Source organism: Oncorhynchus nerka, linkage group LG3 (genome assembly GCF_034236695.1).
Source record: "Oncorhynchus nerka isolate Pitt River linkage group LG3, Oner_Uvic_2.0, whole genome shotgun sequence".
NCBI lineage: Eukaryota > Metazoa > Chordata > Actinopteri > Salmoniformes > Salmonidae > Oncorhynchus > Oncorhynchus nerka.
This window is the reverse complement of record NC_088398.1, coordinates 78,041,774-78,064,756: the sequence shown is the minus strand read 5'-3', so window position 1 is coordinate 78,064,756 and position 22,983 is coordinate 78,041,774. Positions and strand designations below refer to the sequence as shown.

Below are 22,983 nucleotides of genomic sequence, written 5' to 3'. Positions count from 1 at the left end.
AACACCCACAGTTCGACAGGTTCACTAAAATGAGGAAGTGAGTCTTTATTTGAAAACTTGCTCACCCCACAGAACAGCAAAACACGGAAAATTTGAAATGACAAAAAAACAAAACATTTGTATATCAAGATCACTCTCTTCCCAACGGGGGAATCTGTGGATATTCAGTTTATAATGATATATTCCTGGCAGACAAACAGTGGGGGTGGGACGGTCATCTGTCTCACCAGTCTCCTCACAGAAGACTAGAAGAAGTCAGCCGCGGTGGGGCGTTTGGGGGTGGTTTTCAGGGTGCTCTTGGTCTTCTTAGTGCTTTTGGTAAGAGAGGCCTCTGGGGACTTCAGGACCCCAAACAGGGGCTTCTGCTGGGGGTCAAACGGCACTCGGGACGACCCCTCTGGACTCACCAGCAGGCTGCGGTCAGTCTTCCTGAACTCTGGGGATCATGAATGGGCAAAAAAACAAATAGGACAGCCTCATCAAAACTATGGAACGACAAAGAAATGAGGACCTGGAAACTAGATTATCACTGATAACAGAAGATATATAGGTCATTATGAGGTAATTATAGAGTCCAAATAAGGTGCTATCCTGCCCTCGAATACCTGCAGTTTTGTTTTTATTGAGTCCGAAGGTAACCTTCTTGGATTCGGACTTTGGAGTCTGACACTTCTTCTGTGGGAAAAAAAGAAGATAAAATATCATGAAGAATTCACATTTGTGAACGGAAGTCAAGGACAGATGGTGAGGGAGTAACTTGCTGAAATAATAGACTGTAGGTTTTGAAGCAGTACCTTCTTGCTGGATAGCTGTGTGCTGGGGCTTCCCTTGGTGGTCTTGAAGAAAAGGGGAGTAGGGATGGTGGCATGGTTCTGGAACGTGATGAAGTCAGACTCCGCCCCTGCCTTCTTGGGTGTCATTTTTTTGTTTTTCTTGGCTCTCACCGGCGTGGACAGTTCTTTGCTGTCCTGAAGAGACGAGGAAACAAAAAGTTAAAACAAGCTTATTAACTGGAAACCTGTTCAATGGCTGCTAGCGAACACAGCTAACTAGCGCTCATCTAACTAAACGCATTTAGTGTAGCTACTTACTTTCTAACTATTTGCATATTTGATGGGTGGGGACAGCTATCAAATGTGTCAGGCTGACTCAACCTGGGCCTAGGAAGTGAAGTTAATGTTAACTTAAAACTCACGTTGCTCAGTTTGGCTTTCTTGCCTCCAGCCATCCCGTTGACCTCAGCCTCGAACTCTATCACTACCGGGACCTTCCTCTTCTTCTTCCCTTTCTTCAGGGGCGTGTCCGGGTCAGCATCTGTAGGCTGCTCCTCTGACACGCTCTCCTCCACTGTCGTGGTCTCTAGCTCCTGTGCTACCAGTCCAGAGCTCTTCTTCTTCTTGAGTGGGGTAGGTGTGGCGGCCTCCAGCGTCTGTACCTCAGCCTTGGCATGTTTCTTCTTGAGTGGGGTAGGTGTGGCGGCCTCCAGCGTCTGTACCTCAGCCTTGGCACGTTTCTTCTTCTTGAGTGGGGTAGGTGTGGTGGCCTCCAGCGTCTGTACCTCAGCGTCGATCAGTGTGAGGTTTGCGTCTGCTTTCGGCGGGGTTTCACTTTCGGCCTCCACACTCTGTTCTTCAGCCTTGGCATGTTTCTTCTTCTTCTTCTTGAGCGGGGTTGATGTAGCGACACATGCTGGCTCCACCTTGGTGTCTACAACCAGGACGTCTGCTTCAGTTTCTGGCCGTATTTCACCCCCGGCGCTCTCCTCTCCAGCCTTTGCCACCTTAAGTTTCTTCTTTTTCAGGGGAGTGGCGGCGATGCGGAGGTCAACTGGAGGCTCCTCGGCTGGGGTAGAGTCTGGTTCAAGGTCCACCTGTGTTGTGTCTGTCTCAGCGGTCCGTTTAACCTTGTTCCTCCTCCTCCTCCTCTTCTTCGGTGGGGTGGCCGTGGTCTTGTCTACTGTTTCTAACGCCATTTCAACTTCCTCTACGGTTGTCTGCTCCTCAGGCTCCTGCTTGGTATTTTTCCTCCTGCTTGGGGTGGTAGTAGCAGTCTCAGGGGCAGACTTTGCTGGTTCTGCTACCTCTTCCTTCTGCTTCGGTGCAGGCGTTTTGGACTTCTTGATATTTTTCTTCTTGGAAGATGTGGCGTCTGGTACCGGAGTCTCTGATTGTTTCTTCTGGTCTACCTCCATGACTGTGACAGATGACAGGTTACCTACCACTACATCCTGTGGAGTTCCTGATTGGACCCCTGTCTCCATGGCTGTCACCTTTGCCTTCTCCTTCAGGAGAGACGCTCCTGTATCGGTGCCCTTGGCTGGGATAGAGGGCTCCGTCTCTGCTTCTTTAGAGTCTGTCGTCTGCGGTGCAGAAGCAGGAGTTGTGTCCTTCTCAACCTTAACCTCAGACTTCGCCGCCACCCCGTTCTGCTCTTCAGTCTTCACCTCTCCAGTCTTCTTCTTCTTCCTCCTCTTCTTCTTCTTCTTCTTGTTATTGGAGTCTCCGGGAGTCTCTGCTGGTTTACTGTCATCTGTTGCGGCAGTCTGGTCAGACGTTCTTGCTTTGGAGTCTTTTTTCTTGCCTTAAGTACAAGATATCGATGATGTAAGAACAACAAATAAATGATGAGGTAAAACAATAAGCTGAAGATCAAAGGCGATCGTTTAAACAAGAGGGGTTTTTAGGTACCTTTCCATTTCTTGGCTGGTGAGCTCTCTTCCTCTTCCTCCCCGAAGCCTCGTCCCCGTTTCATCCTCTTTCTGCTGCCAAACATTTCATCATCATCCTCATCTGTCGACACCTCCTCTGGGTACTCATCCTGTGGAAAGACTCCTGAGAGAGAAAGAGAGGAGACAAAGGGAGAGAGATGTCAGCTTTCCTTGCACATCTATCATGGGGACACGCTGATGAAAGTTATGGCCATCGGGATTCCTACCTTCACTGAGATCCCGGAGACTGCAGGAGAACAGAGGGAGAGAAGAGGTGTCAGTCCTACACACAAACTGAACCAACTCCTCTTCATCAGTGTCCATATCAAATGATTTCTAATTTACGAGTGTGTGTGTGTTTACTTACGTCTTGACGACTTTGTACAGTCTCTGTCTGTTGTGGCTAGGGGTGTTGCTGCGTCTGGCTAGCCCAAACAGCCTGTCTGCCAGGCTAAGGTAGTCAAACTGGAGAACAGGTCCGATCCCCGCGCCATCTGGCATCTCAGACTCAGAGTCACTCTCCATATGAAGCATTTCGTCATCGTCTTCATCGCCCAGACCATCTTCATCATCATCATCTTCTTCCTCAGTTGATACAGTACCTAAAACCACAAATGAAGATGAGAACAAGACTTATGGATTATATCTGGACATTTGCAAATAGAGACTTTGTGTCATTAATAAGATACTTCCATATAATGCAACATCCTTGTGGTATTCAAGCTAAAGCTGATCCATAAATTATGGCTCTTAGGATTTCAATGCCTACCGTTGGTCTGCCCTCCAGTGGTTTTCTTGAGGGCTTCCTTTGCGTTTTTTTTGCCTTTGGGGGGATCCTTCTCTACCTCCTCCTCTTCAGAAGCCTGTCCCGAGTCGGACTCCTCAGCCCCTCCACCTGTAGCCTTCACTTCCTTCAACAGGTCTTCGATGGCGAAGGGAGCCTGGTCCACGATGGCGCTGAAAATGCTGCTGCAGATAGCCCTGAGCAAGATCCGACTGAGACAGAGGGAACGTGCAGGAAGGATTGAAACTCAATATAAAAATGTAGAGGTGATTATCTTGACCCCTCCCCAAAAAACATCCCTGTAAAACTTACTCTTTCGTTTTAGACGCTGTTTTGCAGAAAGGGTCAATGAATGTCATGTTCTGAGCCGCTGTGAGCTGTAATCACAAGCAAACCACAACCAGTCATTCAACTGTGGTGGAAATGGAACAAATCAGCATACGACCAGCTCACTCACCCAATAGGACCACCTAACACCCAATCAAAATGACAGATCTTTATCAAACTTAAGTCTCATTACTTCCCTATCCTTAAAGGTGTGGATTTATTGATTGATTTATTACCTCCTAATTATAACTCTAATCGTAAACAACCAAGTGAACCTAGCGCATCTCTTGGGTCATTAAAATAACCAGTTGATACCTCAGCTGAGCCGACTGCAGCCAGCTCGGTCATATAGATGTCCAGTATGTGGAACTGTAATCCGCAGGGAGCTCCGCTGGAGCTGTGGAGGACCTGGGCAGTCAGGAGCTCCAGAAACCTGGTCACCACACTGTAGAAAGACAGAACAACCCGTTCTAACGTCACAGGAAGCATGCATGCAAAGACTTAAAGGGACAGTACACGCCCAAAAATTAACGTTTGTCAAGTGTTTTCAAGTTTAAAAAAAGGGGGTCAAGGGTCAAAGCGTCACCCACCTGGTCTCCCATTCTTTCCTCTTCATCATCTCAAAAGTGTTCCTGAACACGAAACGAACCAGCTGTCCGTCGGAGAGAATGACAACAAAAAAAAGGATTTGTAATTTCTTTCACGTACAAAATATTTTCCGATTATCCTCCAAAACGATACACGATGATTTATTGCGTAAGGAAATGCTGATAACATTTTGATTGGATGAATATGCTGACCTGGAAGAACTTATCCATGCGAAGCCTGTCAATGCCGGTCCATTCTCTTTTGACGGTCTGCAGAAAGGTCTCCAGAAACATAAACTCTACAAAAAAAGGATTTATTTTAATTTTTTAAAATCGATGTAAAAACAGGAACAGATATTGAAATTGGAGTACACGTTCTGTATAGGGTCTGTCAAAACTCTCAGAACATTTGTTCCCAGGCCCGTGGGTAACTTTTTAAAGACAATATTGGATACATAGTAGTACATAATAAAAAATGAGGCCTTACGGCTCTGGATGTTCTGGAAGCTGTGTATCAGGCCAGAGATCTGATTCGACAGCTCCTCCTGTTGGCAAAAATCATAATCAAGCAATTTATAGTCCGAGTATTTTGTGTAGTCCGAGTATTTTGTGTATCAACTCTTCTAGTTTAAACTTCTTTTTTTAATTTAACATGAACGCAAATAAGGTGGGTCACAGTGGCTACGACTTACCTGAAGAAGTGGCTTGTCCTGCATCCACAAGCAATAAAAGAGGCCTTTCCATAGTTTGAGTAACTCCTCACCTTCAAACCCACCTGGAGAGAAGGCAAGTGCCGGTCAAACAACTAGATACAAAAAAATCACAACTATGAAAGGAGATGGCAACATTGTTGCTCGCATCGTCACTGGGCGCATACAATTTGTATTCCCGAACAAATGTGATCATTTTCTTTGATGTGTTACATTCTAAGCACTTTTATATCATTTATTCGTGCTCTAACGAATCCACTATTGTATTGTTAAAACTATATAAATCAAATTGGTTTAACGTGCACAAACGAATCGAAGGTAGCTAAGCTAGGATCACGAAGAGATGAGGCAGACAAACTGCGTGTGTGGAAGCCAAGCGCGTGGTCCATTTTCCTGGTAACCTCGTTAGCCTTACCTTGGATTTTCTGTGACCTAACACGAATATATTTTCTTAGCTTCTTGATGGCTTTTGTTCGCATGGGCCTCTCATTAGAAGCCAATCTTTGAGCGAACTGGATCTCTGGTTCTTGTTGTACCGGCGCCATGTTTCCAACAAATTAACGTAGAAACACGTTTTGCCTAGCAGAGACACATTCCTCTCTGCGCTTTCCGCATGCGTTTCCGCTCGTCGCATGATGATGACGTAACGCCTAAACTAAGTGGTCGTTATTCTGGACTTCCCCACAGGGTGGCAATATTCATTAAACTTTTACCCATATTTTCTACCCTGGCTAAACCACACAGTCAATTGGAGATTTTTTATAATCACATCAAACCTTTTCATACTCAAATAATTCCTCAGTGACTCTTATTAATCAGACCAGTAATTATGAGAGAGATGTCTTTATTATTGAAATGTTTGTTTGCTGTGCGAATCTGGCAAGGTCTCAGGTCTCTGGAGTGGGGGGTTTGGATCCCCCTTTCTCGTCTGCAGAGGGGTCTCAGGTCTCTGGAGTGGGGGGTTTGGATCCCCCTTTCTCGTCTGCAGAGGGGTCTCAGGTCTCTGGAGTGGGGGGTTTGGATCCCCCTTTCTCGTCTGCAGAGGGGTCTCAGGTCTCTGGAGTGGGGGGTTTGGATCCCCCTTTCTCGTCTGCAGAGGGGTCTCAGGTCTCTGGAGTGGGGGGTTTGGATCCCCCTTTCTCGTCTGCAGAGGCCAGTCCTTCTCCGTCTGTTGATAGAAAAACTTTTTTAATTGATACATGTAAAAAAAAAAAGAAAAAAAAAGAATTATTCCTCAGACAAGGTACTCTCTTCACAGTCACACACGACTACAGGATATGTAAAGGGTCCTGCTCACCCGAGGATGGATCTTTGGCTGGGGTCCAGAGGGACAGGCCCGTGACAGCCTTGGGCTTCCACTTTAGGACCATGGTGGATACTGTCTCATCCTCCTCGGCATCCCCTCTGTCCTGTGGTCCATGGAGAAGCAGTAACAGAGGTCAAGAAAAGGTTGGCCATTTCTGCCTAAAGCATCTTTATACATCTATTTTCATTTCCTCTTCTACGGACACAGTTGGGATGTTTTAAGTGCAATGCCGTGCTGTAAGTGTTTCGCTGTCATTGTGTTAGATCTGTGTAGTGCTTCCTATTAGATGGTTAAATTGTTCAAAAACAGCTCCTTCTAAAGCACGGCAAGCCTCAAAACATCTAAAACTCCAGTGCACAACTCAGCCAAAAACACACAGAGAGACTAGAAGACGAACAGTGGATCCATGACTACTGTTACAATAGCATGAAGGATGATAATCATGCAAATATCTAGGTGTATGCACTTTAAGAGACTAAGCCCAATAGCATTTTGAGAATTGTTGAGGGGGAAAAAAAGCCTTATCTTTGCATCGATCAACCACTAAAGGGCGTCATGCAACAAATGGACACAGGAAGTGGAACTACTGTTCTACAACAAAGGCACAGCACAGCAGTACTCTAGTAGTTGCTGTGGCACCTCCTCTCCTGAAGCCCCTATGGAGAAATAGCCCTCCCCATGGCCAGGGTAGGGAGACCTGGACTTCTGGGCTTTCCCATGTTTACCATTCTCCTCATCTGATGCAGGCTGGAGTTTTAGTCAAGAGAGAGAAGCAGCTCTCTGTTAAGTGTCTTTTGTCATGATCTCTTCCAGATACTTCAAACAACACACATTTGCTAGAGAGACATTCTGCTCTTGTACAGGTTATTTTATCATATCATTGCAATTTCTGCATATGCAAATATGTGGTAGTGGTCATACCTGATCCACCTGCAGGTATTCTCCATGCTGCTCACAGCCAATTTCAAACACATACTTCCCTGGGCCTGATGGCTGAAACACAAATGGCCGATAGTGACCGTTTATATATGCTAGTACACAACGATCTTGTTGTATGCTGATAAACTTGTAACTAAATATGTTATATTTGATTTGATCATGCTGTGTTATGTGGTTATTGTTTTCATTTAAGTCAGTGTTTTTCCTTTAATCATGTCAGATTCCTTCTGGGCTGACTTACATTGTTGTTGAGGAAGTTGCCCTGGTATCTGTGGTTCAGGTGGATGAATTCTCCTGCTGACTCCATCTTGCCCATCACCCACGTGCCCATGTACCTGGAACCTGTGTCGTTGTAGTGGTATATACCTTGTCCATTTCTGGTATTATAAAGACAAAGAGTGGTAAGATCAGGTAGGGGACTGTTTCATATGAATATGTTTCCTTCCATATGTATAACCATTATCAGAAATGCTGGTAAATTAGCTTTTTTTTTGTTTAAATGTAACAGTATAACTTTAGACCGTCCCCTCGCCCCTACCCGGGCGTGAACCAGGGACCCTCTGCACATATCAGCAACAGTCACCCACGAAGCATCGTTACTCATCGCTCCACCGAGGCCATTGCAGAGCAAGGGGAACTTCAAGGTCTCAGAGCAAGTGACGTCACCGATTGAAACGCTATTTAGCGCGCACCACCGCTAACTAGCTAGCCGTTTCACATCCGTTACATAAAGAACTTATGAAAGAGATGTGTGTTTTTTCCCCACCTAATCATAGAATGGGGTTGTTCAATGATAGATGTCAAACAAATACATGTCTATCACTTGATGGTATCATTTCAGAGACAAACAATCACATGTTGTTGCAAAATGAGATATATTTGCCTGAGGTTTCCATCCAATTGGCGACAAATTGATTTGTTGTGGATAAAAGAATGTGTGTGAAAAAATGTATTTTGCAATTAAAATACAAATGAAGTGTGCATCCATCCCATGTTCAACCCTACTGATGGTTTTGTCACAAAGCATATTGCGTTAAATAGCGAACGTGCCCACTCTAGTATTGACACGTGCGAACTACAGCTCGCAGGTACTGTGCAGGTAGGCTAGTCTACATGATGAGATTATTATGGATAAGATCGAGAATATTTTTATTTGTCAAACAGCAGTCAAGCATCGATCATCATGTCATCGGAATAAGACCATCGATATTTATTGTAAAGGAGCATCAAGCTCATCACCTTGCTCGTTCACCACCCTGTGAAGTTCTGTAACCTAATACACTTTATGCTTTCCCGATGAGTCATACTGGGAGGACCACACAACATGTCATCGCGTGACTCCCAAGTTTACTTCGATACAATGGTTATTATATCAATATTTTGTCATAAAAGCGTTTCCACCGACATTTCTCGCACAATTAATTTTACAGACACAAAAACATCCCACTTTTTCTAGCGTAGTGTAATTTTACAGACACAAAAACATCCCACTTTTTCTAGCGTAGTGTGTTTTTTCGACATTTGGAAAGTTTACCGACACATTTTCGGTTTTCCATCAGGCCTGTCGTGATATTTTTTTTATCCAACATGTCAACAGTCAAACGTCACACATACTGTTTTTAATAAAGAACTGTACAAATGATACATTTGTGACATCAACATTTAAAAATTAATAATATCTATTTACATTTTTTTAAATCAGTACAGTAATATGAGATCTGGACTCTGTTCAAAAGTAATCCAGAGGCCTAACTCCAACCACACAGGCTAGATTTATGATGGTTTCGATTTTGTATGTTAAAGATACAGGATTCAAACATTCCATTCCAGCTGAATTTAATTTTAATTTTACCTTTATTTAACCAGGCAAGTCAGTTAAGAACACATTCTTATTTTCAATGACGGTCTGGGAACAGTGGGTTAACTGCCTGTTCAGGGGCAGAACGACAGATTTTGTACCTTGTCAGCTCGGGGGTTTGAACTCACAACCTTCCGGTTACTAGTCCAATGCTCTAACCACTAGGCTACGCTGCCGTAGCAGGATACATAAACCCATTTTAACACACATCTAAAATCTACGAATACAAAATACTACACACACATAAAGGTACACATAAGCATTCATTACTGATGAAAAAAACACAAATGCGTTTTGGTAAATAAACGCTTCAATATTAATGTAAGAATGTTTTACACATAATGTTTTACACATTTATATATTTCCCCTTTATGTAATACACATGATTTTCAGTGTTGTTTGTAACACTGGTTGACAGTCACTACACGTTATGTTATGGATTAAACTCATATCTGTTGATAGAGATTGACACCTGACTGGAGGGACGAGGACTGAGGACACACGGATTAATATTGTATTCTGTGAAACAATGTGATTCTGTAGCAGCTGACTGTAACAGATCTCGTCCTCCTCTTCTGAGGAGGAGTAGCGAGACGGATCGGAGGACCAATGCGCAGCGTCGTAAGTGTCCATAATGTTTATTTTAAGACATAAACTGAACACTACAAAACAATAACCGTGAAACGACCGAAACCAAACCAGTACCGTGTGGCAACAAACACTCACACGGAAAACAAACACCCACAAACCAAAAGTGAAACCCAGGCTACCTAAGTATGATTCTCAATCAGAGACAACTAACTACAGCTGCCTCTGATTGAGAACCATACTAGGCCGAACACAGACTGACTGTCCACCCCAACTCACGCCCTGACCGTACTAAAACAAAGAATAAAATAACAGAACTATGGTCAGAACGTGACACTGACAAAGTCATTGCACTTTTTCTTTGACTTCTTACAAGACTCTTGAGCTGGTGTTTACAGTACGGATGTTTACAGTACACTTGGTGCTGTTTTCTATGCATCGTCATGACCCAACGGCAGACTCGGGGAGGACGAAGGGAGGACAACAGCTGTCTGTTAGAATACCTCATGAGGAGCTGCAGACCATACTATTTACCAAGATAGCTTTTAAAAATATAGATTAAAACGGTCTATTTATCACCACAAAATGATGCTGGCACTAAGAACGCACACAACGAGCTGTATAGCACCGTAAGCAAACAAGAAAATACACATTCAGAGAGGCCGTTTCTCCTGGTCGGTGATTTCAATGCAGGGAGAAACTGAAATCCGTCTTACCTCATGTTAACCAGCATGTCACTTCTGCAACAAGAGGCGACAAAACTCTACATCATCTTTACTCCACACACTGAAACGCATACGAGGCCCTCCCTCCTCACCTTCCCTTTGGCAAATCGGACCATAACTCTCTCCTTCTGATTCCTGCTTACAAGCAAAAACTCAAAACATGAAGTAACAGTGACGTGCTCAATGCAGAAGTGGTCGAATTAAAAGTATGCTAATCTACAAGACTGTTTCACTAGCACAGACTGGAATATGTTCCAGGATTCATCCAATAACATTGAGGAGTTAACTGCATCAGTCGCCAGCTTCATAAAAGAGTGCATCGACGACGACGCCCCTACAGTGACCGTAAGTACCCCAACCAGAAGCCATGGATTAGAGGCAACAACAGCACTGTGAGAAGTTAAAAGCTACAGCTTCCGCTTTCAAGGAGCGGGACACTAATCCGGACGCTTATAAGAAATACCACTACGACCTCCAATGAGCCGTCAAACAGGCAACACTGACGCACGACGGATGTGGCAGGGCATGCAAATTATCATGGATTACAAAGGGAAACCCAGCCTCGAATTGCCCAGGGACGCGAGCCTACCAGACGAACTGAATGCCTTCTATGCTCGCTTCGAGGGAAGCAAACCTGAACCATGCATGAGAGCATCAGTTGTTCCGGGCGACTGTGTGATCTCGCTCTCCGTAGCCAAAGTGAGTAACACCTTTAAACAGGTTCACATTAGCAAGGCCACGGAGCCAGATGGAATAACAGGACCCTTTTGCACAGACTCTATACACACACACACACACACACATGCATACTGACACCACTCACACACACACACACGCTGTTGCTACTCCCTATTATCTATCCTGTTGCTTAGGCATGTTACCCCTACCTCTATGTATATAGCTACCTAAATTACCCCTGCACATCAACTCTGTACTGGTACTCCCTCTATATAGCCATGTTATTTTTTACTCGTTATTCACTAAGTATTTATTCCTTTTGTAACTATTTCAATTTATTTGACTCTGCATTGTTGGAAAATGACCTGTAAGTAAAAGCATGTCACTGTTGTTTATGAAGCATTTGGCAAATACAGTATATTTGATTAGTATATTTATTTTACCTTTATTTAACCAGGCAAGTCAGTTAAGAACAAATTCTTATTTTCAATGACGGCCTAGGAACAGTGGGTTAACTGCCTGTTCAGGGGCAGAACGACAGATTTGTACCTTGTCAGCTCGGGGATATGAACTTGACAAAGTCAAACCTTTTCCATGTTCCTGTAATATACTGTAACAGTCCTGTCACCAAGAGGCCAGTTCGTTATTTCCTCTGCTTCTGTGCTGGATGGTGTCTCCCTGTTGCAACTTATAATTAAACCGGGATGATTTAGACTTTATCAACGACTGCTCAACTTTTAGTTCACCTGTAAATTCCTATTACAGGTACAAGGAAAAGGTTTGACTCTGTCATTGTACAGTTGCCCTATTTCTTACACAATTAACTTTATTGTCACAGCAGTGACTACCTTTGATGATGTAAGGGAGTGAACTATATTCATCATAAAAAAGGTTACATGGAGAAAATCGAAGCTCTCTGAAATGAAAATGGATGGCCCTCCCTTCAGAAAAATATATTTGACCAAAACTCTCCCTGATCGCTTGAAAAAAACAAAACAAGTGACCCTCCCCTACACCCAAAATAATAATGAAAACAGAAGTGGGTGGCAGAGAACATGTCTACCGTTCACCCTCACTTCCTGGACAGAACAGAGCCTGAGATATACAGTTTACCCTCACTTCCTGGACAGAACAGAGACTGAGATATACAGTTTACCCTCACTTCCTGGACAGAACAGAGCCTTAGATATCCAGTTTTAGAAACTTCATCCTGTCAGCATTATATGGCAACACAGGACTATTTATAGAGCACAGGGCTGCGGGCCAGAAGGTTGTGGGTTCATAAACCACCCTGGACAAGAGTAGGGTTGGAAAGATCTCCTTTATAGTAAAAGCATAGCATGAATCTATCACCGTATTTGCAGGTTCGAGAAAAATGTTTATTTTAATAAAAATGTCATGCAATTCTACGTAATTTTACATATTAGCGGAATCTTATTTTTAATACCTTACAAATGAACAAAATTAGGCCTACAGGCTAAGCATTCACAGAGAGAGGCCTATTTGCTCATCTTATAATATTTCTCTAATGCCAAATCAGTGTATCTTGTTTGCAACAAAGCTGTCACTGTTTGCAATTAATTAAATCTGAGACGTCATTAGGAATCTGAGCATGGTACTTTCAAAAGTTAGGCCTACCCCAGACAGAGTAGGTTTAACTTTAGTTTTAACTGCTGGCTACTCTTGTTCCGTGGCTTAACCCAACGAGAGAAGGTCACAAGTGTTTCCCTCAAAGCTGTCTGGGTTTAAACATTTACATTACATTTACATTTAAGTCATTTAGCAGACGCTCTTATCCAGAGCGACTTACAAATTGGTGCATTCACCTTATGACATCCAGTGGAACAGTAGTGGGAGGGATTACTTTATCCTATCCTAGGTATTCCTTAAAGAGGTGGGGTTTCAGGTGTCTCCGGAAGGTGACATTGTACAGAAAGTTAAGAGCTTAACAAATTGATAGTGACAGAATTAGATGACTTCCCAAGCAAAGTCTGCCTGTGAATGTCAAAGAAACAAAACAATGATATCCCCAGATGCATCAGAGTCACGTCTTTCCTGGGTATTTTACAGCTTGTTTCTAGCATAAAGCATAGCGGACCAAACCGCTGTTATAAAATACTTTATATAATTGGACCGGTTTAATTTTCTTCAAAATCTTAAGCTAACAAAGGGTAGGCCTGTGCTCTTTTTAAAAAAACATTTTCTTTAATAAAAGGTAGGCTTACCCTCTCATTTTTAAACTTAACGGCCCTTCACTGACATTTAAAGAGTGCATGGGTGGAGGAATTGACCGACATAATCTATGGATATAGCCTAATTTCATCAGTCAAACAGGTAGGCCCACCTCTTATTTCTTAAAGAGGAAGAAATAGGCTCCAACGCCCCTTTTGTTGTTAGTAAAGTCTAATTAAAATTGAGACAGTTCGGGGGCTTCCGTGTGGCCCAGTGGTCTAAGGCACTGCATCTCAGTGGCCCACTAGTCCAGGCTCTGTCACAGCCAGCTGTGACTGGGAGACCCATGGGGCAGTGTACAATTGGTCCAGCATTGTCTGGGTTAGGGGAGGGTTTGGCCAGCAGGGATGTCCCTGTCCGCTCTGACACATTGGTGCGACTGGCTTCCAGGTTAAGTGGGCATTGTGTCAAGAAGCGGTGCGGCTTGGTTGGATCGTGTGTCGGAGGACGCACAGCTCTCGGTCGGAGGACGCACAGCTCTCGGTCTCTCGGTCGGAGGACGCACAGCTCTCGGTCGGAGGACGCACAGCTCTCGGTCGGAGGACGCACAGCTCTCGGTCGGAGGACGCACAGCTCTCGGTCGGAGGACACACAGCTCTCGGTCGGAGGACACACAGCTCTCGGTCGGAGGACGCACAGCTCGAGTCCGGACAGGAGTTGCAGCAATGGAACAAGACTGTAACTATTAATTGGAGGCCACAATTGGGGAGAAAAAGGGGTAAAAATACACTGCTCAAAAAAATAAAGGGAACACTAAAATAACACATCCTAGATCTGAATGAATGAAATATTCTTATTAAATACTTTTTCCTTTACATAGTTGAATGTACTGACAACAAAAATCACGCAAAAATTATCAATGGAAATCAAATTTATCAACCCATGGAGGTCTGGATTTGGAGTCACACTCAAAATTAAAGTGGAAAACCACACTACAGGCTTATCCAACATTACTGATGTAATGTCCTTAAAACAAGTCAAAATGAGGCTCAGTAGTGTGTGTGGCCTCCACGTGTCTGTATGACCTCCCTACAACGCCTGGGCATGCTCCTGATGAGGTGGCGGATGGTCTCCTGAGGGATCTCCTCCCAGACCTGGACTAAAGCATCCGCCAACTCCTGGACAGTCTGTGGTGCAACGTGGCGTTGGTGGATGGAGCGAGACATGATGTCCCAGATGTACTCAATTGGATTCAGATCTGGGGAACAGGAGGGCCAGTCCATAGGATCAATGCCTTCCTCTTGCAGGAACTGCTGACACACTCCAGCCACATGAGGTCTAGCATTGTCTTGCATTAGGAGGAACCCAGGGCCAACCGCACCAGCATATGGTCTCACAAGGGGTCTGAGGATCTCATCTCGCTACCTAGTGGCAGTCAGGCTACCTCTGGCGAGCACATGGAGGGCTGTGCGGCCCCCCCAAAGAAATGCCACCCCACACCATGACTGACCCACCGCCAAACCGGTCATGCTGGAGGATGTTGCAGGCAGCAGAACGTTCTCCACGGCGTCTCCAGACTGTCACGTCTGTCACATGTGCTCAGTGTGAACCTGCTTTCATCTGTGAAAAGCACAGGGCGCCAGTGGCGAATTTGCCAATCTTGGTGTTCTCTGGCAAATGAAAAACGTCCGGCACGGTGTAAGCACAACCCCCACCTGTGGACGTCGGGCCCTCATACCACCCTCATGGATTCTGTTTCTGACCGTTTGAGCAGACACATGCACATTTGTGGCCTGCTGGAGGTCATTTTGCAGGGCTCTGGAAGTGCTCCTCCTGCTCCTCCTTGCACAAAGGTGGAGGTAGCGGTCCTGCTGCTGGGTTGTTGCCCTCCTACAGCCTCCTCCACGTCTCCTGATGTACTGGCCTGTCTCCTGGTAGCGCCTCCATGCTCTGGACACTACGCTGACAGACACAGCAAACCTTCTTGCCACAGCTCGCATTGATGTGCCATCCTGGATGAGCTGCACTACCTGAGCCACTTGTGTGGGTTGTAGACTCCGTCTCATGCTACCACTAGAGTGAAAGCACCGCCAGCATTCAAAAGTGACCAAAACATCAGCGAGGAAGCATAGGAACTGAGAAGTGGTCTGTGGTCCCCACCTGCAGAACCACTCCTTTATTGGGGGTGTCTTGCTAATTGCCTATAATTTCCACCTGTTGTCTATTCCATTTGCACAACAGCATGTGAAATTTATCGTCAGTGTTGCTTCCTAAGTGGACAGTTTGATTTCACAGAAGTGTGATTGACTTGGAGTTACATTGTGTTGTTTAAGTGTTCCCTTTATTTTTTTGAGCGGTGTTTATTTTTCCCGGAGGTTTCAGTGCATTTTCCATGGCGATTTAGTTGTAGAATGGAACATTAGCTACTCACGAATCTGCTTGTATCCAATAGCCAGCTAAAGTTTAGCATAGAGTCACTCACGATAGCTAGCTAACGTTGACGTTCGGCACGATGACTAGCCTTTAAACGCGGCACTTTTTCAAACTGCCGGCTGGGTACTGCTGCCACCAAAACACATTACCGAGACTATCATCGGATCTTAGAATGTGCCAATGTTTATGAACGATTCCCTTAATTTGATCAGAGCACTTTGAATAGCGGGTAGTTAGAACGCAAGAATGCTTATTTTTGCGACTGACCTTGGAAAAAGGTCATGTTATGTTTTGAATTTTCTCAATGGCAGTATTAATCTGACCATTGTTGTACCCTCTGTTTCAATATGCTTTGTGTTGTAGTCACAAACTTTACGAGGCATGTTGTCAACCAGCACATTAATAACGTAAGTAGCAACTGGTTTCCGTTTCCTGTGTAACATCAATATTGCTACACCCTTGAATATTATTTGAGTCTAAGCCATGTCTGTCAAAATCGGGTTGGTTTTTACAAATTCTTTTGATTCGACAGAATTGGCTGTAGGGCAAACTGTTTTTCAAGGGAAGTGGGTGACAACTATCGGCCCTCAACAAACTGTTAGGATCAGTAGGTTTCCTGTAAAGATCAGTGTATAGAACATTATCTTCACACAAGATCAGAAGATCAAGAAAACTGATTTGACGTGTATCAGATTGCGTAGTAAATCTCAGATGTACAGAAACGCATGGAACACCCGGCGCTGTTTAACATCACCCCTCCATAGAACAAAAATATCATCAATATACCGTTTCCACATAATGATGTGAGGCAAGAAAACATTTATGAGACGATTGAAAATAGACCGTTTCTCCATGTAACCCACATACACATTAGCAAAGTTAGGAGCCATGGGGGATCCCATAGCAGTACCCTCCATCTGAATAAAGAAATAATTTAGAAACATGAAGTAGTTGTGTGTGAGTACTATTTCAGCCAATGTTATAATGCATGCACTGGAAGGTAGTTCATTGGGGTCACGTTGCAGAAGAAAATGTTCCATAGCTTCAATATCGCCCTCGTGTGGAATAATTGTGTATAACGACTCAACATCAAACGTAACTAACAAAGTATTCTCCAGGAGAGGATCAAGAGATTCAATAATTGAGATCATACTGCTGGTGTCCTTTACAAAGGAGGGTAACTATTCTGAGACCATACTGCTGGTGTCCTTTACAAAGGAGGGGAACTATTCTGAGACCATACTGCTGGTGTCCTTTACAAAGGAGGGGAACTATTCTGAGACCATACTGCTGGTGTCCTTTACAAAGGAGGGGAACTATTCTGAGACCATACTGCTGATGTCCTTTACAAAGGAGGGGAACTATTCTGAGACCATACTGCTGGTGTCCTTTACAAAGGAGGGGAACTATTCTGAGACCATACTGCTGGTGTCCTTTACCAAGGAGGGGAACTATTCTGAGATCATACTGCTGATGTCCTTTACAAAGGAGGGGAACTATTCTGAGACCATACTGCTGGTGTCCTTTACAAAGGAGGGGAACTATTCTGAGACCATACTGCTGGTGTCCTTTACAAAGGAGGGGAACTATTCTGAGACCATACTGCTGGTGTCCTTTACAAAGGAGGGGAACTATTCTGAGACCATACTGCTGGTGTCCTTTACAAAGGAGGGGAACTATTCTGAGACCATACTGCTGGTGTCCTTTACAAAGGAGGGGAACTATTCTGAGACCATACTGCTGGTGTCCTTTACAAAGGAGGGGAACTATTCTGAGATCATACTGCTGGTGTCCTTTACAAAGGAGGGGAGCTGTTCTGAGATCATACTGCTGGTGTCCTTTACAAAGGAGGGGAACTATTCTGAGACCATACTGCTGGTGTCCTTTACAAAGGAGGGGAGCTGTTCTGAGATCATACTGCTGGTGTCCTTTACAAAGGAGGGGAGCTGTTCTGAGATCATACTGCTGGTGTCCTTTAGGAGGGGAGCTGTTCTGAGATCATACTGCTGGTGTCCTTTACAAAGGAGGGGAGCTGTTCTGCAAGTGGTCTAATAAAAAAAGTCAACAAAAGTCGATAGAGGGGTCGTTACTGCATCAATGGCCACTACAATAGGGCACTCGGGAGGTTTTGTAACATTCTAGTGTAATTTCGTCAAAGTATAAAAAGTGGCAATTTTAGAGTGTTGAATAGCCAAAAAGTCGTGTTCTGTTTTGGATATCTGACCAGAACTTCATCTAGGACAGTAAAGATCATGTTCTGAGATTGGCCAGTGGGGTCACTTCTGAGTTTATTTGTAAAAGGTGTTGTCAAACAGTTGTCTATGACACTCATTTACATAAACTGTCCTATCCATGAGTACAACAGACCCGCCCTGTAAGGACTGACGTATCGGATTGTAAATCAAGCAAAGCTTGTTTTTCATCCTGAGGTAAATTATGTAAAGATTTGTTCTCCTGTTTGTTCTTAAGGAGATCAACAACATCTTTTTCAACCAGTCTGCTATACGTCTCGATAGAGTGATTGTGATTGGCTGGGAGGTACAAAATAACTCTTACTTCTAAAAGCAGTTGGATAATGTGCAGGTGAGCAACTTACATGTTCAGTAGAAACATCACGATTAGGGGAGCTAAAATATTCCCTTAAACAAATGTTTCTAAAAAAAACCGTAAACATGTCTACCTTAACATCACAATCGTTGCACTGAGTTGTAGGCACAAAAGATAACCCTTTATTAAGCAAGGAGACATGGGCAGGGCTCCATATCTTGCTTGATAAATGAAAGACACTCAGTCCCGTGGGTTCTGGGACCGTTCTGAATGGTCCCCTCTGCCTCTGGTAGTTGTTTCTTCTTACGGCATCTCATCGGTGCGCGTGCCCCCGGTCACAACAGCCCTTCCGTCAACCCAGTCTCTCGTTGGATGAAAAACTGGCACTGGAAGCAGATGAGGTGCTGGTTGTAGAGCGTTGATCAGACGCGGGTGGATCCTGCGTCTGCCATGGAGACGAGGAGCAGGACCTCCCTTGTCAGGGTTTCTCCAGAAGTCGACTTTGTCCTCAGCCTTGCCTTTTTCGTCTTGGTTGAATTTCTTGATTTTAAGTTCCTTTATTTCTGTGGACAACTTGTTCTGGAGCGCATAGTTAGTTTTCATCAGTTCATTAAATATGCCATCATCATTAACAGCTCCTTGCAGAGCTGTGCGTTTCTCTTCAATCGTGTTATCCATTTCAATAAAATCCTTTTTCAACTGGTCAACAATTAATGTCATTAAATCAATAGAGCATTTGTTCAGGATGGCTCACAGAAATCATCTGTGCGCTGTCCCAATGATGGTTATTTTTGCTACCTGAGTCCCCGTGGAATAATGCCTTGACGCACATAATCACTAAGAGTGACTATATGAAGATGTGTTCTCGTCTGGCACTCAGATAAATGTAACAGTTCTTTCGAGAGGTCAGAATTACCCCCCCCGGCATGTCAAAAAGGGACTACGATACAATTATCTTATCATGTTCCCTTTCGCTATATTCAAAGGAACTCAGTAAATTTGTTGAAATTGTTGCGTTTATATTTTTTTTCAGTGTATTAATCTAAGATGTCAAATAAATTATATCCAGCTTAGGGCTCCAGCTATGCATTTGATTACTCTACCCAGGCCCAATTGCTTCTGCCAAATTTAAGGCCTGGCCCTGCCCGAAACCAGAAATAACTTCCTCCATTAGTAAATCCATTAGCTGCTCCTCTCTGTCTGTCACACACGCTCATGACGGCTCTGAGTCTGTACGTATCCATAGCAACGGCTACGCTTGGGCTGCCCTGCTCAATGTAGAGACGTGAGAGCAGTTAGCTGTTAGCTACTTTTCGTCGCTCTAAAATCCAACAAAACTCAATGAACATTTATTCTTTTCTGTGAAATAATCTCTCCTGACTATTTGACGAGGTTGAAGCACTTCTGACACCTTGTTATGATCTTAGTCAGATATGGCTGTACTGTGCAACAGAGCACGAACAAGTGGCTCAGCTTCAAAATGTTAATGATCAATTTAGTGATACCCAAGCCCTGCCCGTACCCTAGCTATTGATGAAAAAAAGGCCCTACCCGGCCCTAACCTAAAACAGGTCATACCCTAGTTATTGATGAAAAACAGGTCCTAGCCTAGTTATTGATGAAAAACAGGTCCTAGCCTAGTTATTGATGAAAAACAGGTCCTAGCCTAGTTATTGATGAAAAACAGGTCCTACCCTAGTTATTGATGAAAAACAGGTCCTAGCCTAGTTATTGATGAAAAACAGGTCCTAGCCTAGTTATTGATGAAAAACAGGTCCTAGCCTAGTTATTGATGAAAAACAGGTCCTAGCCTAGTTATTGATGAAAAACAGGTCCTACCCGATGTATAATGTCGGGCTTGGGTTGGGTAGCAGAGCTCTACCCTGTTGCCTAAATACAGAAACGGTATGAAGGTATGAGAATCTGGATAGCGCCCAACTCTAACTACCTTTGATGGTGTAACCACTCTCCTTCATATGTGTCTTGGTTGGGGTATGTGTAGAGGCCATGGCCCTGGCGCTGGTCATCAACCCAGCTGCCTGAGAGAAAGAGAGAGAGAGGGTAGGTGCGTATAAGACAGACAGACAGACAGACAGACAGACAGACAGACAGACAGACAGACAGACAGGCAGGCAGGCAGGCAGACAGACCATCATATTTGGATCCATCTGGGTAGTAGAAGATACCCTGTCCGTGCTTCAGGTTCTGGTAATATTCTCCAATGTACCTGGCCCCATTCTTAAATCGGTATGTTCCCTGGGACACACGGAAATTGTCAAGGAAATGGTCAAAGGAAACAACAAATAGTAGGAATCAACTAATACTATTATTTATGGTGACAGTTACCTGGCCAGACCTTTTCCCGTTTTCATACATTCCTTGGTAAGTGTCTCCATTGGGTAGGACAGCTCTCCCGACCCCATGTCTCTCTCCAGCTTCATTTCGGTCCCCTTCATATTCCTGTGTCAGTGAATTACATCTTTCTGTCAATGTTGCGTAGGCGCAAGTAACGTTAGCTGTTAAAGTTAGCTAGCTAACGTTAAATTGGCATTGCTAGCTCAAAATCGGATTGTTGAGGTTTTTTTTATACCAAGTTACAGCACACTTTTACTCACTCCAAGGTAACCCTGATCATCATCAAAATCCTCTGATCCAACATCCGACATGTTTTGCTAGTCGTTTCTCTTGGCTCCTGTAAACTATAAAGTTTCGCCTCTCCAACTCACCTCTTCCTCTGTTTACCGTTGCCATGACAATGACAGACTGGAGCGCAGACACGAGACCCATGGATAAACGTAACAAAACCTACGAAAATATTATAAACAAGCGTCAATATCTTCAAAACTGTTAGGTGTACGTTTTATTAACATTTATATCCTAATTTATTCTGTGCCATGTAAAAGCTGTTCAGCCTTATCGTTTGGTGATAAGGATATTTCATAAATTCCTGTTCAAATAGAGCAACTATAAGAATTGTAGTGTTCCAGTACCTAGGTTTCCATCGAAATTGGAGAAAGATTATATGCGCATTTTTTTCCAGAATATGTGTTTTTTATCAAGTTGACTTTGCTTGATGACGCAGTACCCATAAACATAACTTTTACTGTTAAATTCCCGTGTACTGAATAAAAAATATAACTTAATCAAATGGGTTTCCATCGCATTTTCAACTCTACTGATGTTTTTCTCACAACGTCTGCGTTATATTATAGCGAGTGTGTCCACTCTGTAGCAGGCACGTGTACTCTAGCCAAAAGCGCTATGTTGCGCGCTGTTGGTTATGCCGCATTCAAAACAAATAGGAACTCGAAACTGGCAACTCGGAAATCTCCGACTTCGGACCTCAGTGGGTTTAAAACAACTCCTTAAAAATAGCCCCGACTTGGAAATATCGTTTTAAACGGTCATCCAACTAAGAATTCAACTCGGGAACTAGAGCTCCGACTTTCCGACCTGAAGATCACTGACGTCATGATTTGACCTCGTATTTGTCCGAATTCCCAGTTGTCTTGAAAGCACAATTGTTATGGACAGAAAGCAACAAAAAAATATGTCCAAAAGCGCGAGATTGTTTTTATTTGTCAAACGGCAGCCAAGCATCGATTATCATGTCACCAGAATAAAATTCTCGATATTTATTTGAAATGAGCATCAAGCTCATCATCGTGCATTTTCACCAACCTGTGAAATCTATCATAACTTTCATCTGTAGCCTAAAAACTGCATGCTTTTCCGACAAGTCCTAGTTGGAGGACCACACAACACGTCAACGCGTGACTCCAAGTTTACTTCGATATAATGGTTATTATATAAATATTTTCGCATAAAAGCCTTTCCACCGACATTACCTTTACCGACACAAAAATATTCCACCCTGTCTAGCATATTTTGTTTTGTCGACATTTGGAAAGTTTACCGAAAACGTTGCTTTTTCCATCAGGCCTGTCATTACATGACATGTAACGTTACTTTACTCGCATAAAAAGGATGAAACCTGGTTAGTAACAGATACATATTGTATCTGATTTTCTTGTGTTATTACATGTTTTCTATAATCCGATATGTACTTTACTCGCATAAAAAAAGGTTGGATGGAAACCTGTTTAGTAGCACATAACTTTTGTATTTCATTTCCTTGTTGATTTACAAAGGCATTTTTTGATAATTAGGTAGGGCCATCAAACGCTCACCAGTTTCTATGTACTGTTCTGACGTCATTTGTAGACCAAAGTGGAGGTTGGGCGACCAGTGTGACTGTGAATGACAGTTCCACGAAGCTCTGTGAAAGAACAAGGAAGTGATAGCTATACCGCCCGAGTTGGACGAGAAACAAGACGGTTCTTTTGAAATTTTCCTCGATTTCAGCCACGGTAAGTTGGATCATTTATCCCTCCATGTGTGTGAATTGATAGGGTCGGCGATTTTCCACAGATAGACCGCGGTTTTTGTCTAGCATCGAGGGCACGAGGATGAGCAGAAAGTGAAGCGAGCAAGCCATGGATATTTGAACACAATGGTTTAAACAAAGAGCTGTCGGATACATTGTAAGGAGGATTCCTCATCTAAAACCATTGTATCTTTCGACTGGAGTATCGATTTGGTTACAATGTTGCTGATGATCA

General features: G+C 43.7%; 3 protein-coding genes across 4 annotated transcripts in view; 1 reads left to right on the top strand and 2 right to left on the bottom strand.

Annotated features, from left to right (window-relative positions):
* Positions 1-20: 20 nt before the first annotated feature.
* LOC115113654 (ribosomal RNA processing protein 1 homolog B-like) lies at positions 21-5,742 on the bottom strand. Of its 2 annotated transcripts, none has more exons than XM_029641550.2 (15): positions 5,531-5,742; positions 5,098-5,180; positions 4,893-4,950; positions 4,619-4,704; positions 4,409-4,470; positions 4,134-4,263; positions 3,804-3,868; positions 3,477-3,703; positions 3,075-3,309; positions 2,935-2,954; positions 2,688-2,831; positions 1,196-2,580; positions 795-968; positions 606-675; positions 21-445 (listed from the first exon to the last, which is right to left on the bottom strand). In XM_029641550.2, the coding sequence occupies exons 1-15, from the start codon at positions 5,658-5,660 to the stop codon at positions 246-248; spliced, it is 3,069 nt and encodes a 1,022-aa protein (XP_029497410.1). In that variant the 5' UTR covers positions 5,661-5,742; the 3' UTR covers positions 21-245. The 2 variants fall into 2 exon arrangements, with proteins under 2 accessions (XP_029497410.1, XP_029497419.1); XM_029641559.2 differs by having other exon boundaries at positions 21-436.
* A 200-nt stretch (positions 5,743-5,942) lies between these two features.
* Positions 5,943-21,120, bottom strand: rsph1 (radial spoke head component 1). Its single transcript, XM_029641528.2, has 8 exons — positions 20,977-21,120; positions 20,708-20,821; positions 20,512-20,617; positions 20,310-20,400; positions 7,602-7,737; positions 7,343-7,414; positions 6,413-6,524; positions 5,943-6,283 (listed from the first exon to the last, which is right to left on the bottom strand). Exons 1-8 carry the CDS (start codon positions 21,025-21,027, stop codon positions 6,219-6,221), a joined length of 747 nt encoding a protein of 248 aa, XP_029497388.1. The 5' UTR covers positions 21,028-21,120; the 3' UTR covers positions 5,943-6,218.
* Positions 21,121-22,613: 1,493 nt separating this feature from the next.
* Positions 22,614-22,983, top strand: part of LOC115113639 (glucose-6-phosphate exchanger SLC37A1) — a 34,252-nt gene continuing 33,882 nt past the window's right edge. Inside the window, exon 1 of the mRNA XM_029641515.2 lies at positions 22,614-22,731. The gene's annotated coding sequence lies outside the window, so the exon portion shown is untranslated. The remainder of the gene's footprint in view (positions 22,732-22,983) is intronic.

Excerpts from the sequence above, each read along its gene's own strand:
- rsph1 (XM_029641528.2), bottom strand. The coding sequence starts at position 21,027 with ATGTCGGATGTTGGATCAGAGGATTTTGATGATGATCAGGGTTACCTT. Across the intron at positions 7,738-20,309 it reads GAGTGGTTACACCATCAAAG|AAATGGACAAGGTATATACC; the intron begins GTAGTTAGAGTT and ends TTATAATACCAG. Across the intron at positions 6,284-6,412 it reads AGCCAAAGATCCATCCTCGG|ACGGAGAAGGACTGGCCTCT; the intron begins GTGAGCAGGACC and ends TTCTATCAACAG.
- LOC115113654 (XM_029641550.2), bottom strand. The coding sequence starts at position 5,660 with ATGGCGCCGGTACAACAAGAACCAGAGATCCAGTTCGCTCAAAGATTG. Across the intron at positions 4,471-4,618 it reads GCATGGATAAGTTCTTCCAG|CTGGTTCGTTTCGTGTTCAG; the intron begins GTCAGCATATTC and ends TCCGACGGACAG. Across the intron at positions 3,310-3,476 it reads CACTGGAGGGCAGACCAACG|GTACTGTATCAACTGAGGAA; the intron begins GTAGGCATTGAA and ends TTGTGGTTTTAG.